At 42.7% G+C, this 22,412-nt stretch overlaps 2 protein-coding genes across 4 annotated transcripts; both read right to left on the bottom strand.

Annotated features, from left to right (window-relative positions):
- Positions 1–1,849: 1,849 nt before the first annotated feature.
- On the bottom strand, positions 1,850–11,185 carry LOC133895359 (chloride channel protein CLC-f-like). The gene is made up of 9 exons (XM_062335613.1): positions 10,643–11,185; positions 9,562–9,964; positions 5,992–6,186; positions 4,819–5,273; positions 4,639–4,743; positions 4,322–4,555; positions 3,983–4,201; positions 3,655–3,887; positions 1,850–2,126 (listed from the first exon to the last, which is right to left on the bottom strand). The coding sequence occupies exons 1-9, from the start codon at positions 10,967–10,969 to the stop codon at positions 2,054–2,056; spliced, it is 2,244 nt and encodes a 747-aa protein (XP_062191597.1). The 5' UTR covers positions 10,970–11,185; the 3' UTR covers positions 1,850–2,053.
- A 2,886-nt stretch (positions 11,186–14,071) lies between these two features.
- On the bottom strand, positions 14,072–20,646 carry LOC133896139 (uncharacterized). 3 transcript variants are annotated; one of them, XM_062336660.1, is made up of 3 exons: positions 20,241–20,646; positions 16,818–20,025; positions 14,072–15,209 (listed from the first exon to the last, which is right to left on the bottom strand). In XM_062336660.1, the coding sequence occupies exon 2, from the start codon at positions 19,955–19,957 to the stop codon at positions 16,940–16,942; it is 3,018 nt and encodes a 1,005-aa protein (XP_062192644.1). In that variant the 5' UTR covers positions 19,958–20,025; positions 20,241–20,646; the 3' UTR covers positions 14,072–15,209; positions 16,818–16,939. The 3 variants fall into 3 exon arrangements, with proteins under 3 accessions (XP_062192644.1, XP_062192642.1, XP_062192643.1); XM_062336658.1 differs by having other exon boundaries at positions 20,245–20,646; XM_062336659.1 differs by lacking the exon at positions 20,241–20,646 and adding an exon at positions 20,152–20,236.
- Positions 20,647–22,412: the final 1,766 nt, after the last annotated feature.

Genomic DNA, 22,412 nt, shown 5'->3' with positions numbered 1-22,412 from the left:
TTATCCTTCACCGTCTTGCCAGAGAAAATCACTTTGTATTCTACATCTTCAAAGAATTCACTTTATCAAATATGGAGTCCACTCTTGTTCTTCACTCTTGGCACATATAATTTCAATTCAACTTATACCATCTTATAGATCCTAACCCCAACTCACTCTTAAACACATAGCACACGGGTTAGTCCATAAAACTCTATTGACAAATCATACCTTTAGTTACTTGATCTATACAAGTAACTTAGCCTTCAAGCTTATTGCCAACTTATTGAGCTTCTTCTTCTTCTTATGAGCATCACTAAAATCTCAACTTTTGATGCAATTCTTTGAACTCATGGCATTTCTTAAAGAATTCATACTTCATCATTTATGCATCTCCTATAGAATAACCTAATAGCAATTCTCAATATGATTGTTAGTCCATAGGCATTGTCATCACTTACCCGAGCATCACCTAGAGCTCATTCATCTCAATACATTTTCAATCTCTTCATTCACCTAAAGCTCATGCATATCTCTCATCTATGTATCACCTATGGAACAACCTACTAACAAACTCAACACCATTGTTAGTCCATAGGTAACGTGCATGTTCTGAATTTTTTAATCTTGTTGTGAATGTTCTGAATTTGTGACTTTTGTTTGACGTAAAATGTTCTGAATTTGTGACTTTTGTTTGACGTACAAATGCAGGTGGAGTCCCCTTGGAAGTTGATGATGTTGATAACGTCGTGGACATTGATTAGAACTTCAGGTGGATTCCTAAACAAAAAATATAGATGTTCAAATGCAAGTCAAATTTGTTACAATATACTTCTTTGCAGGGTTCTAATATCAGTCGGTCCTTTTGGTGAAGACTGGTCAGCCAAAGTTGTCCGCTCCATTTTGTTGATAGACAATAATATTTTGGATATAGATGGATCATGAAACAAGCACTATTCAGTACTGTGGTTAGTTCTGGATGCTTGGATTAATTTTTGTTTATGAACTTAAGAAGAAATATGCAGCTAGCAAAGCTGTATTAGGTGCTTACTTTCTTGCTTAGCTTTTATATATCTCGGTATTCTATAAACAAGACCATTTAGACTCTGTAATTTGTATAATGGAGACTGGACGGAGTACCAATTCTTAGTTATGATAAATTATTATCTGATATTATCCTGGTGGTCTGTTATATGTTGTGGACTTGTGGGCCTTGTCTCATGCACGTAGTACAAATAATACAGGCTACAGAACTCAAATTTTTCCAACTTTGGGCTTTTGGGCTGGGCTTAGGATCTGAGAAATCAGAACAGGACTTGGCCCAACTTAGCCCAACCAATCTAGTGGGCGGGCCTAAAAGTCCCAAGCTTTTCTTGGCCTGACCCGAGCCCAGGAAATGCTCAGGTCGACTCTACACCCATCAGCTTCTACAAGTCTCTTTTCTCTCGTTCTTTCGATAATGAAAGATATATTAACTCGAATCGTTACGATAAAATAATACAACTGTATAAGAATTTACCCTCTTTTCTCTCATACCGTATTAGCATCAGAATTTTCTCTGTTTTTTTCCAAGGGTTTTGCGCTTTGGGTATAACAGAGTTGTTTCTTAGTCAGCTCAGGCAGTACCTTCGTTTCTGTTGCCTGGCTACTTTGCATCTCAGAATGCTCAACTCAGCACGCCTGTTGTTTCGGCTTAGATTTTACGGGACCAACAGTGTGCAACAATTCCACTATATTGTAGAGATACAAAAATATGACCAGAATTTGAGTAGTAATCTCATGCACTGAACAAGGGTTCCAGTACATTACCATGTCAGAATTTCAGAACTCCACAATGAATACCATGTCAGAATTTCAGAACTCCACAATGGAAGCTGAAAACAATAGATCACACCATCACCTCTTATATATGTTAGATACAAAATGTATATCCTGGCAAACTCGAAGAGACTTTACACTTTGACGAGTGGACTCTTTAACAGAGGTGTTTCTAAGTTAACCCTAATTTTGTTGGAATGTTACTTTTTATATCTGGTAGTTTCGTCGCTACAATCAAAACTTCAGTTCTGCATGTTCAGTGCCCATTAACTGTTGTCTGCTGGAAATTCTCTCTCTGGTATATTGCCTTCCACCGCTCAAGCTCTTCCCTGTAAATGGATAACACCCAAACATTTGCATGACTTTATTTTAAGATAGAAGCACAAGGATCCTCGTCAGTTCCCTCGCTCTTGCACAAGGTGTCAGGTACGGTCAAATGATTCTACAATCAAGCTCTTTGGGGCTCTGTGATATCTAGGGGCTGTTGGGTTTTTGGCCCCAACAGGCTAAGCCAAAATTTGATCAAAGACCAAATCAGGGCAGTGCCAAATTTTGGCCGTCAAAATGGCGTTTGGTTTGAGGCTAAGCCAAAATTTAGCTGGCCAAAAAATTTGCCCAGAAAACCTTATAGAAAAATTTTTCGGAACATGACCAGATTTTAGCCTCAAACCAAATGGAGACCAAACTTTCAAGGCACGGCCAAAATTTAGCTTGGCTCCTTTTGGCCTCTAACCAAACAGCCCCCTAGTACTACCACCGTTTCAAAATACTTGGTATTGTTGACTTTACTGTTTAAACTTTGAGTGACAATAAATTTTAATATACTTCGTCAAGTAGAATGAAAACATCATTGCTAGATTCACCATCCAATGAACTCTATAAATATTACGTACTTAGGGCTATTTGCATACGTATTTGATTAAAATTTATGGTCAAAGTTTGACTAGTAAAGTCAATAGTGTCAATTATTTTGAAACGGAGGGAGTAGTTGTTCTAGAAACTTTTGGGCCCAGAAAACAGAACGTGACAAATTCTAGTTTCTGCAGAGGTATCTGGCCCCTAAAACCGTTTGATTTTCTCTCAGATTTCAATTTAAGTTTTTGAATATTTTAAGGATATAAATTGAAAGCTTTTCTAATTATTTTAGTGTAGTTAATGATCAGAGATTGAGGTCTATGGGCTATATTGGGGCCTTGAAGAACGGGTGTTGGAAAACCAAAACCTGATCTGTTCCGGTTTCTCATCCAGTTACTGGCAATTTTTGAAACCCTGGTTGTGCAACCCTATCCTGTGATGTCGATTACTATTGCTATATCTTCTTAACAAAAGCAAATAGGAAATGGGTGGGAAAATGAGGTCAACTAACCATACTATGTTTTGGAGGATTTTCATCTGAGTTTACATATACGATATATGACTAAAGTCCAATGTTTCTTTGTCCAAACTTATTTGACATTAACTAGCAAGGGGCAAATGCAATTCCCGAAGGATTTTTTTATCACAAAGCAGTTAATAGAAGAAATTATAAATACAATGTTCTAAAGAACAAAATCTAATAGTACCGAGGGCCCATGTTATATCTCCATGGATGAGAACTTGTTGTACAATAGGTGTTGAGAGAGGCTATACGTTCCAATCATATTGAGGTCAACTGAGTTATGTCGGTTCCAGGATGGTGTTAGCTGAGAGACTCGTATAATACTTTTGGGCAAATTTTGTCCTAAAGCAGTTAAGCTGCTCATATAAGGTAGAAAAATGTCTAGAGATGAATCAAATCTGATATGATTCTAAGGAAAATATCCTCACAGAAGCAATTCAAGAACTCAAATAAGAAACATAAGTAGGGAAAAGGATCACCTTAAGCACCATCCTATTGAATCATAATGAAGAAGGCCGAGGACCTTACGCCTCCCATCATTTCTACGACCAGCACCACGTTTGACCACTGGAAGCTGCTTAACTCCTTTAACTTCCATAAGCACCTTAGCAGTGCTCAGGTCTGTATCTGGAAAGCAGGTCACTAGTCCTCTTTCATTGCCATGGAACTGAAAACCTCGAGTGAAGCATGATGAGACGAGAGTAGAATTTGCCTGCAAAGTTTTCAAGTAAATGCATGTGTTGCTAACTTAAAGAGCAATAACAGGAAGGACTCAAATTGTAGACTTAATATGAGCGGTTTACATACATCCAAGGCAGATGAATTTTCCCCAATAGTAAGAGAGTTTTCACTTGGTTCAAATCCTTTACGACGAATGTCACCTAATGTCACAATTCCCTCAAGAAAATCTTCATTATCTACAACAAGAACACAATTTTGCTGTTTCTCTTGCATAAGCCTTGTTGTCTCCTTGATGGTGAATGTAGGCGTGACCTTAACATAATGCTTTGACATTGCATGTGATACCTGGAAGAGTGGGTGTTAGTAAATTGCAAAATAACTTGTCAGTATCGCAGATGTATTAATCATTCGACTATTCTACAAACAACTTTCCAGAAAAAAATAATAACTTCAATTATCATCAACCTTCAAGTCATCGAGAAGCATCTCCTCATTGTTGCTACCATAGTGGTAGGGATCATCATCTAGAATTGTGAGTTCAATGTCATCCCCATCTGGTCGTCTCCAATCTGTCTCGTTCCTATCTGCAGGAGGTAATAGCGAAGAATAGCCATGTCGAGGAGATGTGGCCTCAAACGTATCTTTGCTGCCAGATTGATTTACAACAGATGGGACCCATATTGCTAAACCAACAGCTCCCTGTTAATCAGCGCAATTAAACATTGGATACGTTATTATATGCTATTGTAGCAAAACAGCAAATGCATTGGATGCAACATTACCATCAGAGGAAGTAGAATCCTGTAATCCTTAGTCAATTCAAAGAGCAGGAGCACAGATGTCAATGGGACGGAACACACTGAAGCTAGCGTGGCGGCCATTCCCACCTAAATAGAGTAGAAAGTTAGTACACTCTCGGCATTATCAAGCTTTAAACTGCCTGATACAAATAGGAAACTTACTAGCGCATAAGCTTGAGGATGTGCAACAGCAGTGTTACCCGGAATGGCAGAGTTTATTAATTGTGCTGCTGAGCCTCCAAAAACAGCACCAACAGCAGCACCAATCATCAAGCTTGGAGCATAAAGGCCACCAACAAGACCAGAACCTTTGCAAAGTGCAGTTGCTACAACTTTTGCAGCAGCTAATTGAGCTAAGAGCCAGATTCCAGGGGCTGAAGCGCTTTTACCCGTATGTAGAATCTCATCAACATTGGTGAAACCCCAATAGAGTATTCCAGGGTACCTTAGAGCTATTAGACCTGCTCCAAGACCACCTAAAGCCGGACATACTACAGCAGGAAGACCAAATTTTTTCCTTATCAAGTCAAAAGTCTTAGTGAACCAAACAACCAACTGCCTGAATGCCACACTCACAACCCCACAAAGCATGCCTAGAATAAGGTAGAGTGGTAACTCTGCAGAATATAATTTTAGTCAGTTGCATCAAATACTAATAATGTTGGAGAAAATATCAGTATTGCAAGTTACTGAATGCTAAATGGCAAGAAAAAATTTGACAGTTGCTAAAAACAGAGTCTGGCAAGTGCTGTAGATTGTGGTGGTCAGGAGATCAGCTACAAAACCATGAACCCGTCACACTTGAGTTCCCCAGTTTCAAAATAGAGAATATGAATGCCAGAATAGAGAATATGAATGCTAGAGCCTAAAGGAGAATACTAGTGCCTAAAGGTGGTCAGGAGAATACTAGAGCCTAAAAGAGGAAATAAAAGCTTTATTTAAGTTCCCCAGTTCCCAAATAGAGAATATGAATGCCAGACAGGGTACTGGAGGACAGCAGGGGGAAATAAAAGCTGGAGACTACAAATGGGAGAATATAATAAATTTGCCAACGAAACATAAGATGAACAAAAAAAGGCTATATATTGATTTAAATTGGAACAAAGGAGTTATTACAGATATTCACTAACATTAAAGTTTCTAGCAAAAGGTGACACATAAATGCATGTGCAGCAGATCACACAATGAAAGACTGAATTTATCTCAAAAAATAAAAGATGGAAACTAGAAGCAAAAGACAAGTGAAATCAGAACACCTGATTCCCTATATTCAGAACATAACTAAGAAACATCTACCTTATTAACATCAAATATGATCAGAATAAGGTAAAATACCAGCAGCAGATTTTAGTTCATACGTCGGGACAATAAATGCTGCTTTTTCCCCTAGCAAAACATTGGACACAGTTGATGATATAACTGATGCCAATATAATCATAGCAGTAGTAAATGGTGGCGAGTTCTCTGCTCGAAGTGGCCTCAATACTGTTTCAATAGCAAAAAAGCATCCAGCAACTGCAGCATTAAAACCTGAAGAAAGACATAGTAACACAAGTGAGGGGAGAATATAAGACAAGAAACTCAGCGGCATGAAGATTATAGCTATTGAAGAGATGAATTGTCACGCCTGTTTCTCCCTCCCTCTAATCTCTCTCTCTCATGTGGATCCCACCTGTCATCCCTCTCCTCTCCCCCGAATCCTCTCTTTCCACCTTCAAAACCCTGTCCGTATGAATCCCATCGTTTCCGCTCGAGTAAAGGCAGGGAGGCACCCATTAGATGGATACCGACGCCGCAATGAAGACCGCCATCAAGCCGGGATCATTTCGCGAAGGAAAGACGACGGGAGATGAGGAAACCAAGCCCCTAATTTCTCGCCGCCGCATTAAGACCCCACCGGCCATTTCAATCCCACCTCCTCCCTCTATAAACCCTCAATTTACCCTTCGGCCGAGCCTCCCTTTGCCACACCGCACCCAAACCCTCAAATCTCGTCGATTTTCATCCGCCCAAGAGCTCCCACACCGCCAGACTTCTTCCGCACCCTGTCTTCGTCGCCGGACCTCTCCGCACCTCCCCGAAGCTGTCCGAGCCTTCAACATCATCCTCCGTTCGCATCTTGTCGTCCTCGACCTTTCGCCGTTGAGTTTTGCCACTGTAGCTAAGCTCCTGAGGTCGCCAAACCTTCGCCGTTGAAGCTCGACGCCGCCAAGCCTTCCCGGTCTTCCTCGACTCCGTCCAAGCCCTCAAATGAGTTCGTCGTTGACACCTGATCACGCTTCGTCATTCATCGTCGACTCCCGAGCATCGCAGTGTCGCCCCTGCTCTTCTCCGGGCGTCTTCCGCCGCACGAGCTCGCCATCGTCACCGTTCTGCGCCAGAGTTGAGGTAGCCCCCTTCTCAACCATCCGATCTTAGATGTACGATGTAGATTAGATCTGAGATACCCCTTCGTGTTAGATCATCTCGGTCGTTCGATCCGTAGTGTGTGGTATAGATTTAATGAAGTGTCCAATCAGCGCTTTTGTCCGACATGGCAGTCCAGTCAGCAGTTCAGAGCCGAGTCAACATGCCTGCTGACGTCAGCATTACGCAATAAATCCGAGTTTCCTTTAGAAAAAAATTCACAAAAATAGAATAATCCAAAAAAATAGGTTTTTCTTTATTAGAAAAATTCCAGAAATTAGAAAATGGTTTAGATAAATGTTTTAGCCTGTTTTTATTCCTGCAAATGTTATTTAATGTTTTTCTAGTGTAAAAATCATTCCAAAAATGTTAGAATAAATGTTTTATTTTGGAAAATGGTTTAGAAAATCTAGATTAATTATTATAATGTTTAAAAATGTTTTCTTTGATAAAATAAATGCTTTTAATAAGTTTTATTGCATATAAAATTAGTTTTAATTCCAAAAAATGTAAATAAATTCTATAAAATTGTTTTAATCAGTTTTATGCTATAAACTAACTCTAGAAAATTTTGAATAAATGTTTTAGGCCTTTTAAAAATTAGGTTTAGTTGCAGAAAAATAGTTTTTGTCGTTTTCAACCGTTTAATAACTCGTTTAGCAGTAGTTCTTGCATCATTGCTCCGATTTGGACGGTTCTTGCGCTCAAATCTTCCAAAAATCGTACTCTATCTTGTTCTAGTATTCGTTTTTTGTGTTTGCTTTGTTTAGTGCTTGTTCTTAGTGTTGCTTGTTTGCTCGCGTGTAGAGGAGCTCATCCCTGAGGCGTTCGAGAGCATCCAGGATCAAGACTTCAGGGATTTTGAGCAATTCAACGAAGAAGGCAAGTATCCTTGAAAATTTTGCGCCTATTTTTATAAAGTTTTGTTTTATAAATTACAAGCATGTCAAATATGTGATATCCCATGGTTGGGGTTTACTTGTTTTTCACAATTTTTCTTGTAGCCGTAGTTTGGTTTTCATGTTATGGGTAGAATGTGCTTAGTCGTGCTTACTCATGAGTAGCATAGGTAAATGGTGTTTTTGATTAATAATGTGAACTAGGACAAAGACTTCGATAAAAGTGCTTAGACATGGAAGTTAGGGTCTAGGCAAGTGTGGCATGATGGTTGGCCTGTGGATGTGTTCCAGACAGATTGTGAGATTTGTCAGATATTGGTTATTACCCTGTTGTTGGATGATGACGATCTTGTCCAGATCATGTTAAGGACCGGTTCGTGGAGCGACCGCCCATAAAAACAGAACAACCACAAACCCGGTATGGGACGGACCTAGCCAAGTAATTCGCTATCCTCTCAACATTGTGAAGATCATTTGGTGGTGCGGTGATCGAAGGGTGTATTTCCTAGAACCGCAAGGCGCAAGAGGGGGTTTCTGGGTTGGAAGGTGTACTCCACTTATGTACGACAGTGAAACCTCAGTAGGTCAACACATACTGAGAGAGACATTGGAAAGGTTTTGCAGTGGATTCCTAGCGCACACTTCGGAAGTGTATAAAGTCATCCGTCGACCAACAGGTGCTCAGCAAAACAGAAAGACACGTCTTGTGGGTAAAGCGTGCGACCTCTGCAGAGTGAAAACTAATATTTCAGTCGTGCTCATGGTCATGAGCGATATGGACTCCTCACATGATTAGTCGGATGTTCCCATGTTGGTTTTGGGTTGGTTTTGGTGGATCACAGTGGTGGAAAGTGTGATTCAAATTATCTTTGTTTAGAGGTGGTTGGAACCTCAGTTGTGGAGCAAGATGATTGGAACCTTAGCTCAGGTCTTAAGAATATTTCACCTAGTAAATAGGTTGCTTTTATAAAAGTTTGACTACAAAATGGCATTTATGCAAATAAACGCCTGAGTTAAACCTTTCTTGACTTTTAGCCCTCGTCATACATTCCTACACTTGCTGAGTATTTCATATACTCACGCTTGCTCTCTCTCCCATAATCTTGTCGCTACTCAGAAGGTGAAGACTGCGAGGACTTCACAGAAGATGGAGCTGAGTTCTAGGCGAGCAACTTTTCGGTCGATTGCCTGTGGAGTTGGGCGCTGTACTGAGTTTATTTCCGCTGTTTTGTGATCTTCTTTTAGACCACTGGGTCATTGATGTAATAAAGTAATGTTGTAATAATGAATATTATATCTGCTACTCACTTATGACGTCACTACGTGTATGTAACTTCATCCTGGCATACATGTAGTTTACATCCGGTTTGGTCTTAAAACCGGTGACATGAATCAGAAAAAAAAAGTATGGTTCTGTTCTCCATTACAGCGAAGATCAAAATATTCCTAAAAATATTGAATGTTTCCTCTTCCTTGCAAAATTATAATACCCTTTTTGTTAAATTATCCAACATCTTAGCACGCTGAAAATAACTGGGGTGTTCAATTTCAATTCATCAAAGCTACATCAAGAATTGAATAGATAATTAAATAAAAATACCTGAAGCGATTCCAGCTGCTGATCCAGCTGCAACAAGAGCAATCCTCCGTTCCCTGTTGTTCTCCATCATTTCAGCACACCCATTTGCACAAGATTTACCAATATCAACGCTGGGCCCTTCCGGCCCCAATGAACATCCCGTCCCTAAAGTAATTGCAGCTTGGATGGCCTTGATTGTGGGAAAGATGGCAGCCATGAAATCAACACCTTCCCTTTGAGATGATAGTGATTGCTTTATCTGCTCAAATATCTCCAATAATCCATGCATCATACCAACAACAACTCCACCAGTCACTGGAATTAACAATATCCTATGCCAAGTATCAGCCAGCCTCTGCAAACGAAGCCAAGCAGCACCCTCTGTGGGTGTGCCTGCCCATGCCCATTCATGTATGACATGTACCTGAAAAGGTCAGGCAGGCACTTTTCAGACAAACATTCGGAAAGGTTCAAATAAGAATGAGAATTAGGTTAATTAAGTCACTAGTAAAACAACAAATGGAGACAACTTTTCATATGGTTTGCTAAAACTCAACCAGCATCTACCTGATCAGTCCAGTAAAACCAAGCTATATCTGATCACTCCACATCATAAAACAGTAGACAGGAAACACAAGCAGTTCACGGCAATCACCAGCAAGAACACACAAAGTAGCACAAAAGCACTCATCAGACTTAAATGCCACATAAGACTCTGCCGGCTAACTCCATAGCATCAGAAGTCATGCAGTAAGCTAGTGGAGTCGAAGTAACCAACTTCCACACAGATCAAAACTATGTACAAAATGTTGCCATCCCCGTAGCATCAAATTTCACATTGAGAAGATGTAAAAAATGCACTAACGTCTCTAACATAGCATCCCACGCAAATCATAAACGTCTCATAAAATAACCACTACTCCCATCTATTACGAAGACACGCTTCACCCACAAATGCAATCGGCAAACTAAATAACACCTGCATACCAGTGGGGTTTCCTATAATTACAGATCTCACTAAAAGTATAATCATCTTCCACAGGCATCAGATGATATAACCGTAGAAAAAAAACACAATTCTCCACAAGGATCTCTAACTTACCCCGCGATTGAACGCCGCGACGCAGATGCCAGTGGCAAGCCCGAGGAGGCACCCGACGAGCAGCAGCGCCCACTCGGGAGGGGCGCCGTCCCCGAGCTCGTCGCTGTCCTCCTCCCTCCTCGCGACCCCCGCCTCCCCGATGGTTCCGGCTGCCGCTGCGCCACCCTCCACGTGGCCGCCGCGGCTTCGGTTCGAGAGCCGGCGGTCCAGGTTCCGCAGGAGCTCGCGCATGCGGCTCCGGCGCGGTGTCGAGGGTGAGTCCGGGTCCGAAGAGGACGGCAGCGCGGCAGCGCCGGAGCGCAGCGGCTCGAGGTCGCTCCCCGCCATGGCGCGCGCCTCGGCGAAAGGAGCAGGAGCAGGGAGGAGCGCGACCTAACGGGATCGCATCAAACTAGAGTTAGGGTTCCGAGTTCGTGACCTTGCGACGGATCTGAGGGATTCGCAGCGCCGGATCTCGTCGGCGGTTGGCAATGGCGAGGGAGGTGTGCGGGCGTGAGGAAGGGGACGAAGACAGTTAGGTGCGCTCGTGTTTTTGCAGATTAGCTCTCGTACAATTTCGTATTTGCGATGAAAAAATTAGATATATATATTATTATAAATATTTAAAACATGATTTTACAAATCTTTTGTAATTGGACCTACGATATTATAAATCTTTTAAAATAGAATCTATATCATTACGAATATTTTAAAATTGGACCTATGATATTACAAATCTCCAATTTCAGAAAATCTAATTTTAAGAAATTAAATAACATATTTTTAATTATATTTGCAATAATATATTTTTAAAATTATGATATTTATAATGATATATATCTAAATTTCCAAATAAATAAATGCCCTTCGCATAGTGCATGCCAGTTGGGCCGGGCCGGTTGGTCTTCTTTTGGTTCGCTGACATGACAGGCACATTTGACTCGAGTTGGGCAGGTTTGCATTAGAGCCCACTTGAATTCGGTAGCAAAGCATTTTAACTGCAGTGCCAGATGGCCGAATCCAATAGTCTAAAAAAAACGATGGCCGAATCCAAAAGTCTATTTTCATAAGAGATTAAACTTTAGTTTTATTCTTTAGTGTCCCACTAAGGCGGAATTTTCTTTTAGTTGTAGGTATTATATCTGACATCTCGTTTTTCAGTGGTAGGTGATGTATCTGTAGACAACGAGGTGCCTGCGGTGGCTTTATTAAGCTCTGTATCCCCAATATTCAGTAGATGTTGTGTGAGTATGTGTGTGGTGGTGTGAATTTATTTTTTAGTTTACTCCTTATGTGTCTCACTAAGAGATAATTTTCTTTCAGTGATAAACGATGTATTTGTTGATAACGAGATGCATGTGGTGGCTTTATCAAACTCTGTATTCTCGATCTTTAGTAGGCGTTTGTGTGAGTACGTGCATGTGGCAATGTGACTCAAACTTTAGTTTTACTCTTTATGTATCTTATTAAAACGAAATTTTCTTTCAGTGATAAACGATGTATCCATTGATAACGAGATGTATGTGGTGGTTTCATCAAGTTCCGTATACCCGGTTTTCAGTAGACGTTGTATAAATACATACATATAGTGATGTGAATATGTACATGCATCTTCGTATTGTACTTGGGGTTTAAAAAAATGGCTGAATCCAAAATGGATATGCCATTGTTGTAGTCAAACTGCTTCAAACAAAGAAGCAAGCAAACATGTCGTCATGTCCCTATAAGCTAAGCACACTGAGCAGGATGCATAGAAAGATGCATTTCAACCGACACGAACACGACCATGGCTTGCACTTGCAGAGCAAGCATAGAAAAAAAGAGCCCTTTGGGCAAAAGAAAAGAGCAACACATGTAAGCCTGTTACTACTAGCTTTTATTACTTTCTTCCAGTCAAGCGATTGCTTTTGCTTTTCATCTTCTTCCCATTGCTTTCCAGAGAAGAATTGTTGGGTAAAATGCCACATTGAAAAAGATCTCGACATTTCCATTTTCCCCGACAACCCTTGTCTCAAAAGATGAACTTGCTTACACCACAGAGTTGCATCAGGCAGTAATGCTGTTCATTGCTACACCACAAAGATTTTTTTTTAGAAATATGAGATGTTCTGTTATTTAACAAATGCAGGCTTCTTTCAGAGGAAAGTAACCTACAATACTTTCCAGCATCTTATGATGTGATGGTTGCTCGTATAGATTTTTCCTGTATAGAGCATATATACAAATTGAGGAAAAACAGGCTGAGCGAAGTTACGTTTGTTGAAAAGAAAAATATTTGATTGGTTATATCTATCTAGACAGGTTGAGCTGAGTTTCTGTTTGACTGACTGAATCTAAGACCATATGAGCGGATACAAGAGTTGAGACTGTGATTGGTTGCTCGTATGAAGATGATTTTATGACACTGACAAGTGGACCTGCTTGCATCTGAGCCAGGATGCGGCGAATCGAGCTTCCCTCCCGGTCCAGGTTGCGGGCGTATATTTGTATCAGTCGTGTCAGGCTGGAGCAGTACATACGGAATTACAAACAACCAAACATGCTTCTCTCCGAAATTATAATCATTCGCCAAACCAAGTTATCCTCATACGAGCAACCAATCAGATCTTTAAGTGCTCCTTTGAAACAAAGGAATTATGGATGGAAAATGGAGGAATTCAATCCAAATGAAAAATCCCTATACATGGTGTTTGGATTGTAGGATCGTCTCAAAGAAATTTTGGAGAATACGAAAGTTTCCTCCACATTTTTTAGGAATTCTAGCATGAGAGCTAATCTCATGTTTCCAAGTTTTTTGAGAGTTCCAATGCATCTTCTATCTTTCTCTCTCCTTTCTCACTCTTGCTAATGAACATCTAACTTATAATTCCTTTTTTTTTTCTATGAAGCATTTGCATCTCATGTGAGTAATTGGTGCATTTCTCCATTCCATAGGATTGGAGAAGGTAGGCAATTCTAATAGTATGTTTTTCCTATTGATATGTTTTGAATATCCTAAGTTGCAAAGGGGCCCTAAAGTTTTCAAGCTCGATGTTCATCAAAGCCATTCTCTAGAAAATAAAAAGGAAGGCCATTTTCATCTCTAAAAGATCCATCTGGAAAACTCAGCTGAGCTTGTTAACACCGCAAGTTGCATGCAGCAAGATTCTTCGTTGTTACCCACCTATGGTGCACTTAGACCTTTTTATTTATATATTTTTTCGAAATTAGCAAAAAATTACACCTATTTTAAAAATTTAAATATCTTTCGATAAGTGACAATAATCTATCATCTGCTGAACGGACGATAGGTTCACATGAACCCAGCCATTACTATCGGTTCACATGGAACCCAGACATTCCAGAACCGTGCTCACCTTGTGCCAGGTGGAGCTGTCACCTGTTGAACAGGCTACAGACGTATGGATCTATAAATTTTCAAAATAGGCATACATTTTTGCTAATTCCGGAAAAAAAATTGTGCACTTACAGAAAAATTGTCTGCACAATATTGCAGATGTGCAGTTATTTTACAAATACAGATTAGCTCATGAATGCAAGTCCTTTCAGAGAAAAGCAGGAAACATACAGCACTTTCGCAGCAACTACAGGTTATCAAGCTCTTTGTTCACCGAAGCCATTCTCTAGATGATAAAAGGAAGGCCATTTTCATTTCTGAAAGTTTCATCTGGGATACTCAATAGTAAGAAGAATATAAAGTTCTACCAAATAACAACTGAACTGTACTGTACAACTCAAGTTACATATGGCTTCATGAAGCATGGCTATTGTACCAAATAACAATTTTGATTTGTTGATGGCAAGTCAAATTTCAGGAGAAGCAGAAGCAGAAGCATAATACAAGCCTGGGGGTCCGCAAGGTTTCGCCTTACCTTTTGGTCTTAAGTCCCAACCCAGAGCTTAGCTAGGCTCCAGCAAAGAGAACCAGTTTTCACTCTCAGCAGCAGCAACCAGCAAGTGATCCAGGTGAATCCCTGACTCTCCAACCGGCCGGCATCCATCTTCACAACAAGATCCAGCCAACCCGTCGGAAAAAAACAAGCAACACACCTCACATCGATCATTGCACGGCAGAGATCACATCATCACAGTTAGCAGTAGAGTATTATGCATTCACTAATTCACTCCTGGCGAGTGAAGTCCAAGTATTGTATCTCGCTTGTCTCCGGTAGGATTAGGAGGCGAAAGGCAGGTATTAGCTCTGGCATTTCTATGTTTGGGGCCACTAAACCTTCTTTGACCAGCAAATTAAAGTGTGAAGCCACATCCCGGCCAATTCCGCATCCAACAGTGACCATGACAACCTGCTGTCACTTTTAGCCCACACTACACACTTTCCATTTTGGAGAGAGGGAAGAGAGATCTACCCAGTGCTAGTGCCATTATGACTCTGATTGAGTTCTTTCCCTCTGAACAGCCACCAAAAATATGCGCAAACCCAACTTGGTAAGCATCCAACAGTTGATCTGCTGACTCCCTTGATCCTCCGATTCCATTCCTCACACCAGGCGCCACAAAGTTGTCCATGAACTTGTCATCATTCACAGCGAATAGCTCGAAACCAGGTGCCAGAAACAACCTTCCACGGCTGCATTTCACCAGTGGAAGAAACACGTCAGGAACTTCAAACATATTGGACAGGCTTATACATTAAAAAGGTTACAACCTACCAACATCCTCATATTGGACAGCCGCCTGCCCAACTACAGACCTACTAGATGTGCTAGCAGCTATACAGAAAACTGATTCAAACAGTGCACATCTAATATTGACCATAAGTTGAATGAATCAGACAGCTCAACCTTGCAAATTGAACAGTTTGTCATGGCCAACAGTAGAATAAGAATTTCTATTGACGATAAGTTGCTTGATGCACATGCGATCTGCTAGTTCCTTAGTGGTTATTCTAGTTGAATATGAGCATATATGCTCAGCTAGTTGACAAAATCAGTTACAAGTTCAATGACAAGTGATCTGGAAGTTAGTATCGGTGGATGTGGTCAGCTAGGTGAAAACGACAATTTCAGTTTGTATGTTATAGTAAACACTCTAACTGAACAGGCAGAACGAGGAACAAGTCTGACATAATAATCAGTTTGAACATACCATGGTGTTAAGAATCCAGAGTTCAATTCAGAGGGAACATTCCTTTCAATCAGGACTTCTTGCATTTTGGCAAAATATTTAGCAGATATTGTGCATATGGTGGAGTATGATGACCCTGATTTCAAGCCCATGTCATCAGCACCAATGACCCTCCCTTCCATTTGTGTATATGTTATCTTTAGTCTTTTACTAACTTTGTAGGTTTGTGATGAACTAAGTTTAAATATGTGTACTAAGTCTAAGTATTGTGTGTTTGTGTGAACTTGTACCGAGCATAACGTGTGAGCTTGTGAAGTTGTGATGAACTAAGTTGTGTTATTTTTTATCTAAGTGACCAAGTGTATGGACTATATTATCTCAATTATTGCATAGTAACTTCCTAATATGAATATGTTCTTTGCTTTGTTATGGTCCTACATATAATTTGAATGGTCTTTCATGTTCCGGTAAATATTCACAGGCTATATTCGTTTTCGATCCATATTCGCTTTCGATCCATATTCGTTTTGTATTTGTTTCTGACATTATCCGTGATCATATCCGTATCTGAACTATCCGTATTCGAATCCGTTTCCGGTAAAAAATATGGTTTCAAATATAGTGGAGTCTTGTTCCGACCGCTTCCAAGCCGTTTTCACCCCTACCAATGATGCTGTTGTGGTGGTGATTCCTGTTTGTATATGCTGACATTCTTGCATGTCTTTTCCTTGGTCCACCATCATTTGGGATCCCATTATCTTTCTTCTTACCACCATGTAAATCAGTTGGCAGATTAGGCGAAGATGTCTCAGGTACTGTTAGCTTGCTTTTTCTGAGAACCTCTTTTGACTCATTTCCTTTACTAGGTACTGTTAAGCACGTGAAAGAGAATTTTGCAGACATGTAAGTTGTAACCACGAAACATCTACAACTGGTGAGTATAAGTGCATCGGTCAAGCCATGAACTAGCAGAGCATATATATGTCGGTTGTAAGAGAATGCAGCAGGCAGAGGCAATCAATCAAATTAAAAGCCATCACACTTCAGGATGGACAATATATAGTAATCCTGAACCAGCAGAGCTAGAGATGAGATGAGGCATGGCACGTACCTGAGAAATTTCAGATGCGGAAATATTGAAATGTGAAAACTTCTGATACATTTATAACACAATATCAGAGGAATTTCACATTACAAAGACCTCACAAGGGCCTCGGGTATCATCTCATATAGTCATATCTTACTCCTGTATCTGACCAGCTTTGCCAATGTCTCCTGAGCAGCTAGTGTTTGGGCATGACCATGGCCAAGCATGACTGTCCGGATGCTAATGCAGGTCCTGCACAACTCCTCGCCAGTGTCGAATAGCCCACCTCGAAGCAGCAGCTTCGCCCTTGTCTCGAGCAGTGTTGCCTTGAGCAGCGTCACCTCCTGCCAGACAAACTCGTCAACATGGTGGTTCGGTTGCAGCTTCTTCCTCCAGCATAACGACCCACGGTTCCAATCCTGCATCCGTGACGCATAAGTCTTCTCCACCTCCTCAATTACATTAGTGCACACCTTGAGCAGCTCTAAAGCTGAGCCACACCGCGAGAACGTCATGAAGGAGTTGATTGCCAACGGCAGTGCCGTCTTCTTTATGAAGAGTACCATGTCGACTGCTTTAAGCTGAACAGCAGGTGGCTCAGACTTGAAACCAAACACAAGGAATGCACTAGCCCACAGATGGTCAGAGTATACTGAGGGGTTTCCAGCCCTCATTACTCCATTCACTGCTGCAGTTGTTGGTGACAAACCTCCCCTGATCTTACCAAAGAGTTGTGTGATCGGATGGAACTGGATCCAGCAACCAGGATGCCGAGTTGCCTTTCTTGCCAACCCAAGATTAACAAGTAAGAGTGCCGACTCCACATCAGCCTTCCGTCCATGTGGAGCTAGAAAGCAATGTGTGCCACATAGAAATGCAGTCTTGAGGGATTCACCTAGCAGGTGCATACTACTGCCTTTCATTGGTAGTTTGCTCGCTGTTGCAGCTAATAGCATAGATGACACAGGAGCAGGAGCTAACCAAGAACCAGCAATGACCATTCTTGAGGTAAGGCTTCCTCCTTTTGCTCGGTCCATCAATGCAAAACAGAAGACCAAGACCTTTATCAAGAAAGAATTGTTACGGCAAAAGCCATCATCATTGGCACCAATGGGGAACAAATTCTCGCTCAGTGATATTCTCTCAACAGCCTCAAATAGAGTGGAAGGAGCAATCATGAGCTCAGACAGCAGTGAACCGACAACCCACAGACCAAAGCTCAGCCTGCCTAACCGCTCATCAAACTTCCTGAGAACTTCTGTTTCCTCAGGCGGGTAGTCCTTCTTCCTTTTCCCCTGTATCAAGGCCATTGTGTCAATGTAGGAGAGTTGTGGTAGCTGCATTGGCTCAAAGTTCATCACACGTGGCAAACGTGTGGTCACAATGACATGCGTCGCTCCAGTAGTCCTTGGGATGAAGTCATGGAGATCCTTGCCTTCCCACCATTCCCTCTCACTCTCAAGATTGTCAATTACGAGCAAATAGGGCACATCGCGGAACAGCTCCCGCTTCACCCGCTGGAACGCATCAAATTCTTGCTCCTCAAAGCTCCGTATCCTACCCCTCTCCTTCTCGGCTTCTGCACTGATATCCAATCCCAAACTCAAGGATACATTGAGTATGTTCTGCCTCAAATACCGAGCTTCGCCTCCAATCCACAGCACCATCTTGTACCGCTGCGAGTACCGGTAAGCAAACTCCAATGCCAGTTCAGTCTTGCCAATGCCTGAAGAGCCATTGATGCAGACTATGTTGGCACTGCCATAGCTCTTGCTGTTGCACCGAAACCTTGACCTACTGTGCTTTGATCTTTGCTTCTGAAGGTTTCTCCCTTTACCAGATGACAACTCAATGACTGGATCTATCCAAGCCTCCAATGTCGGCTCCTTGCACTTGCGCATCTCCAAATTGATGAATCTGGCATTAGATGTCCTTGCGGTATCACTGTCTTCATCGGCAAACCCATCAGACACACCGCTTGATCTTTCATTTTTACAGGAACCCCTTGGGCAATCCACTTCTTGGATATCCACCGTTGACCCGAAGAGCATGCCTTCAATTTCACTCAGCTCCTTCTCCCTTCCCACAAAATGTCGGTTGCGTGGAAAAGGCAGGCCCTCATACGCCTCATTCTCCTTCTCAGCGATATTCTTCCGACCAAGCTTGGACCGCAGTAGAGTGACTGTCCTCAACACACAGCTCCTTGGATTGCTCTCATTCGCCTCAAGCTTGAATTCATGGCACCGCATCAGCCCTTCAAATGCTTCCTTCCCCTCCTTATCCTCTAATTTTCCATCAAAAAGCCCTGCAATCTCTGACGGCTCAGTGTCAAACAATATAGGCACAAGATTCTTCTTCTGAACAAAGAATCTGATCTCCTCAAGGCTAAATGGATTGAGGAAACTTGACATGGTGACCACCACAACACCAAATGCCACTGAGCAAATAATCCGATCGGCAATCTCATGGCTCTGTGAGTCCGAGTACTTGGCGCGGTCGGCGATGAACGAAGCAATGCCTTGCAGCTCGAGCTCTGACTTGAGCCACTTGCAGAACCTGCCGAGGCCGCCGTTGCCGTGGTAGCCAATGTACACATCGCAGCTCCGGAGCTTGGCGTTGGAGGACGGCGACGCCACGGATCCCCTGGTGAAGGACACCCGCGGCACAGGGAACGAGAAGGACACGCGTGGCTGAAGGGGGCCGCCGCCGGCGCCGCAACCGCCACCGCCGTCGGAAATCTTGGCCGCGTCGATGCCGCTGGAGTCGTAGCGCTCCGACGGCGGCGTGCGGGACGCGCTGGGCGCGTCGATATCCTCCGAGTGGGAACCGTTGGAGCATGACACCGGCGACGGCGCCGCGGTGGTGGTGGCACTGACGGCGGCGGCCTTGGTTTCCTGGCGCGGCTGCGGCTGCGGCGCCGGCACCGGCGGCTCGAGGACTCGAGGCGAGATGTACGGGGACTGCAGCGCCGACACGAACGCGGATGACGGCGGCGACGGCGAGTAGAGGTGCGGTGTGATGGAGATGGCTGGCGAGATGGGGGCGGACCGGTCGGAGCCGCAGCCGCATCCAGTAGCACTGGTCCTGATGGTGAGGGACTTGGTGGCGATGGGGATATCCTTGGGCACATCAAGAAAGCTCGGAGCTTTTTGCTGTTCCTCCATGGCTAGCTACTCACAAAGCTCGGCAAGCTTGCTGGAAAGAGCTGCACGATCTGGCGCTCCTCAGTTCCCTATCAAAGATTGAGCAAAAGGGGAAGGAAAGAACATGTTTTATCAGAATCCAATAAACAGCGAGAGAAATAAAGAATATACCGCTTCTCATTCAGAAAACTAACAAAAAGAAAGGTTGCAATAACCTGCAGTAATCTGCAGAGTCTACACATGATGCAAAGAAATGTGCAAAGAAATCTGAAAGTTGGAGAAACAGGTGAGGGGGGGGGGAGACCTACTGAGATGATGCAGCCTTCAAGACTTCGGCCACATCTGAACTGCTGATGATTTCCTTCAGGTGAGTTCCTGAGAGGCTTCAAGGATCAAAAATGGCAAGAGGACCTGGACTTGGATTTGGATTTAAAAATGGGCACCGCGACTTTCCCACTCAAGCCATTGAATGGGATGGGTGTAACTATCCTCCTGACGATCCTGTCCTACGAGGGTGGAGGCTTGGAAACCATATGTGGCATCAAAGGGTGCAGGTAAGTGTAGAGCTACTTCTACTGCTAGGGCTAGTGCCACACCACTGCGGGAAGACCAGCACCATTCCCAATGGACAGAAGCAAACAAGGAGAGGCCATTGTGATTCTCTGTTACCAGTGAGAGTTTTTGTGCTTGAATCTTGATGCAGCAAAGCAGTTGTGATTCTCACTTAGAACAGTGCTTAGAAAGGTGGGTTAGGCATAGATTAGCTCGGGGTGGGGCATTGAATAATGGCGTGTTGACTGTTTAAGCCTTTGTTTTATGTGCTCTGGGTCTGGGGTGGTGCCCCCATTGTTTACTTTACTGTGCCCGAAGCTTAGCCAATGGATCAGTACTAAACTAGCATGCATATTGGGACACCGAGCGATGTCGATATCTTTGAGGGAGACCAGAATAGGACACGAGATACTCCACAGTAATAATGCTGGTGAGGCTGAGGACGGCAGAGGCGCAGAGCATGGCCTCACCTTTGTTTGGCGTCGCCTAGAAATCTGTACCTGTGGGAGATGGGAAATAATGCTGGTGAGGCTGAGATGGATGTATATGATTTGTACACTATTTTTTAAATAGAAAACTTGTCGTAGTTGCAGTGAAATCTGTATCCATGGGAGATGGGGTAGACAGAAACTTCATTGCATTGTGAGCTGCTATAGTATATTTGTAAACAGTAAATTTGTTGCCGTTGCATTGCTACGTTACCTACTGCAACATTACGTTTATCCTTCGTAAGTTACTGTTTCACTCTGACTTCATGGATCTGGATTTAGGTAGACCATTTAATTGAGAAGTAAATTTTATAGAAATTTATAAAAAAAGACTCGTAAGACTCATTTATATTATTTATCTCGTGATCTAATAATTAAATTAAAGAGAAGAGAGAAAATAAATATATATCAATACTGATCAAAATCTTTGATACATCATGATCATATAAAATTTGCGTGCACTGCTGCTCTCTAGTCTCTGCCCTTGCATTCAAATCCAATGCTGCTACCGTACCTTCTCAGCAAGCACAGAAACAAAACCTTCTCTCTCTACCCACACACAATACATAACACTCTCTCTCTAGCACGTGTTGCACTGCGGCGACTGGGTGGAGACATTGATGATTTGATTCTCTTGTGCCCTTTCCTGGGTGAAGATGACTCACATGTTGACCAAAGTGATGAGAGAGGGGCATTTTAGGGCTTCCCTTAAAACAGGGGGATATGAGCGCGTAAGGTTTCAGCGCGCTGAGCTCAAATCAAAAACATGACGAGGCTTGTCGAGGTTTCGCCGGAGCACTTTTGGTTCATGGCTAGACTATACCGCGATCAAGCTATGTACATTTGAGTTTCTGAGTAAATTGTTTGATTCGCTATTATAACTGTGGTGTGTCATCCTTGGTATGTATGTACGTCAGTACAAGTTGGCGGCCTGGTATTTTGGGCTGGGCTGAGGGCTGGTGAAGGAATCGGTGATTATCAATGACACATGAATCAGGGGTTCCGAGTCCTGATGCTAGACCAGCAGGTTGTCACATGGTGACCTTCTGTAGGAATAATCTTTACGAAGTGCGAGAAGACTAAGTCCTGAGAGAGTGTACTTAGGGCCATAAACAGTGATCTTCGAGTACCCGAGTTCTTCGATGATCTACAAAGACTAAGTGCCGGGAAGAGAGTGCTCGGGGTCATGAACAGTGGCCCCCGAGCACGCAAGTCCCCCGACGATCAGAAAAGCTGAGTACCGGGAAGGGTGCGCTCGAGGCTGCGAACAGTGGCTCCCGAGCAACCGAGCACCTCGAGGACACAAAGAAGGTAGTTTCGGGAGAGAGTGCTCGGGGCCGTGAACAGTGGCCCTCGAGCACTCGGTTCCCCGAGGATCAAGAAAGGGCATATCCGGGAGAGGGTGCTCGAGGCTGTGAACAGCGATCCCCAAGCAC

The sequence above is a fragment of the Phragmites australis genome, chromosome 16 (genome assembly GCF_958298935.1).
Source record: "Phragmites australis chromosome 16, lpPhrAust1.1, whole genome shotgun sequence".
NCBI lineage: Eukaryota > Viridiplantae > Streptophyta > Magnoliopsida > Poales > Poaceae > Phragmites > Phragmites australis.
Note: the sequence above shows the minus strand (reverse complement) of the source record. Positions and strands in the feature narration are given on the sequence as shown.